Here is a 2,805-nt window from a genome sequence, read left to right on the forward strand (position 1 = left end):
GTTTGATTTACTCTCTTTTGGACAGCAATTGTTTTTTTTTTTTTTTTAAGGAAACCCTTTCCCCCAATAAATTTGGTACAGTGTCAGCTTCATTGACAAGATTCATGCAACTAAACGGAACAGCGATCTCGTAATGCGAAATATATATTCACATGACATGGAGTCTTTTTTAAGGCAAATTACAAAGTATCATATATGACACAATCTCAAAACTAATTGATAGTAGAATGGATAATCCTCATGATCTTAATTATTTATTATAAACATCGATGATATACATTCAAAATTGTTGCAAGACTATCGGATAGAAAAAAAAAAATATATAACATATCTTCTAATGTTATTTTCATCCACAAGTAAAGTGAACGACTACAGCAAATTAACATATCATAACAGAATTAGTATACCAATAATTTGCATTTGAATAAATGAACCTAACAGGAATTTATAGCTAAATAACCTCTATCAAAACTATTAAACCACTTAGGGTTTCATTAATGCCTTTATATTAGTAGCGCTGTTAATATAGCTAGTTTGACCGGAATTAGCAAGCACATTGACTAGTTTGCTTAAAAGGAGCGGGCAAATTCACTATTAAGCCGAAATCAATGATTTGGTAATTCATCAAAATTCACGTTGCTACAATCAAAAGTACAACGTAGACATGATTTTCCTCCGCAATTGCAAAATCTAGGTAGCTAGGTAACGTAAAAGGAATTCATTGGACAAAAGAGGTAATAATAAAATACACGTACCTCCTAGTAATCTTATAATTACGTTATATAGCTATTGAGCATGTCACGCATTCAAAATATGTAGTAATTAAATATCACGGCAAATAGAGAGGGGGGAAAAAAAAGTACAGTACTACACCAGCGATTTTTTTGCAGCCACCAACCATAAAAAAAAAGAAAAAAAAAGAGTCTGGCCAACGTTGCGTAGATTGATAATATTTAATAATGATATCATATCACGATGTTCAGTCATAACTAATAGCTCAGGAATCTGTTCATTGAAACGTAATTACTTAAAAAAATAAAGGAAAAAAAAAACACACACACACACACAAAATCGTTTCCCTCTACTTTTGTTTTTAATTCTGTCAATCGAAACTACAGCCCTTTAGTTAATGAAACTGACATGAATGCGTTCATGACTTTCTTTTTTAACACGAAGTTTCAACTTAAACTTTTAACAAACCCAAAAGGAAAAGATAAAAAAGACAAAAAAATAGACCATGCAGTTTATTTCCTTGACTCACTTTCTCTTTAACCTTATCTTCATCTTTCTCAATTACTTCTTAGTTCCGATCCAATCAATCAGAGCAACACCACAACCAGCGGAAATCACATTCGGAAATGATCAGATTAACTTCACAATATCAGACCTCGAAAACCACTTCCATCGTTTCGGGTATTTACCCTTACCCCAAACAGATGGGAAAAACACAAGTACCGATTTCACCCATCACCAATTCAATTCCGCGATTCTCCGATACCAACATAAACTCGGGCTCTCAGTCACTGGAAAGCTCGATCAGGAGACACTCTCTCAAATCTCTACGCCCAGATGTGGCCTCTCCGACACCAATGCCCTCACGTCGTTGCATGGGAATAATACTATCATCAATGCAAAGAGACGCTACGTATATTTCCCTGGGAAACCTAGGTGGGCCCGGAAAATGCCGATGAAGCTCACGTACAGCTTCTCACCGAACCACGGCACTATCAGCCACCTCGCGGTCTCTGACGTCCATCGGGCTTTCAAGCGAGCCTTCTGGCGGTGGTCCACCGTGATTCCGGTGAGCTTCTCTGAGGCTCGAGACTACGGCTACGCGGACGTGAGGATCGGATTCTATGACGGGGACCACGGAGATTCAGAGGCGTTCGATGGGCCGCTCGGAGTTCTGGCTCACTCGTTCTCGCCGGAGAATGGGCGTCTCCACCTGGACGCGGCGGAGCAGTGGGCGGTGGACGGTTTCCGGCGAGAGGGCTCGGCCGTGGCGATCGACCTGGAATCGGTGGCGACGCACGAGATAGGGCACGTTCTAGGGTTAGGACACAGCTCGGCGAGAGAGGCGGTTATGTATCCGAGCTTGAAGCCCAGAGAGACGAAGCTGGTTTTGCAGAGGGACGATATTGAAGGAGTCCAAGCTTTGTACGGTTCAAACCCTAACTTTCCCGCCAATTCATTGCTCGAATCTGATTTTTCGTCTTCTGTTAGCGGTAATTGTGCTGTATGTCTTGGAAATACTGAACGTTCGGTGTTTTGGGCGGGAGTGTTGATCGGAGTTTGTTTTTCCTTGTACTTATGACATGTGGGGTCATATTTCTTCTTCTTTCCTTTGAAATACTGACGTAAGGTTGATTACTAGTGTATCATGTATGGATTCATGAATATTGATATATAGGTGTCACATAAGAAAATTATGTGTTAAATATGTAATAAGCACCTGCTGTACCTTATTATATAATAGATGTCGTTTGGATGTTTATTGTCGTTTCAGTCTCTACTTTTTACTAGTTGTCGTTTTCTTTAGCTGATATGTTTTGTGACGGTTTTCAATTGAGAGTTAGTTAGAGTTATTTATTCCCATCATATATGTACTAAGCTGAGCTGATTTTCAGTGTAACCGAGAGATTTTCTCTGTCAACCAATTCGCGATTTTCTTTCTCCTATTCGTAGCTCTGCATTTCACGGCAATTAACAGCGCAATAAATTTTGGTGGACCTCAATTCGTCTCGTTCTCTCATATAGTTGCATCAAAACTCAGTGCAAAAAAAATTACAACGTGTGGCAGAAGCA

At 39.4% G+C, this 2,805-nt stretch overlaps 1 protein-coding gene across 1 annotated transcript; it reads left to right on the plus strand.

Moving 5' to 3' along the window:
- Positions 1-1,119: 1,119 nt before the first annotated feature.
- LOC149400569 (Matrixin family protein) lies at positions 1,120-2,461 on the plus strand. Its single transcript, XM_089612618.1, has one exon. It carries the CDS (start codon positions 1,238-1,240, stop codon positions 2,312-2,314), a length of 1,077 nt encoding a protein of 358 aa, XP_089468744.1. The 5' UTR covers positions 1,120-1,237; the 3' UTR covers positions 2,315-2,461.
- The last annotated feature ends 344 nt before the right edge of the window (positions 2,462-2,805 follow it).

The sequence above is a fragment of the Urtica dioica genome, chromosome 4, assembly GCF_054948205.1.
Source record: "Urtica dioica subsp. dioica isolate 48M chromosome 4, U.dioica_male_clone48M_v1_H2, whole genome shotgun sequence".
NCBI classification, from domain to species: Eukaryota; Viridiplantae; Streptophyta; class Magnoliopsida; order Rosales; family Urticaceae; genus Urtica; species Urtica dioica.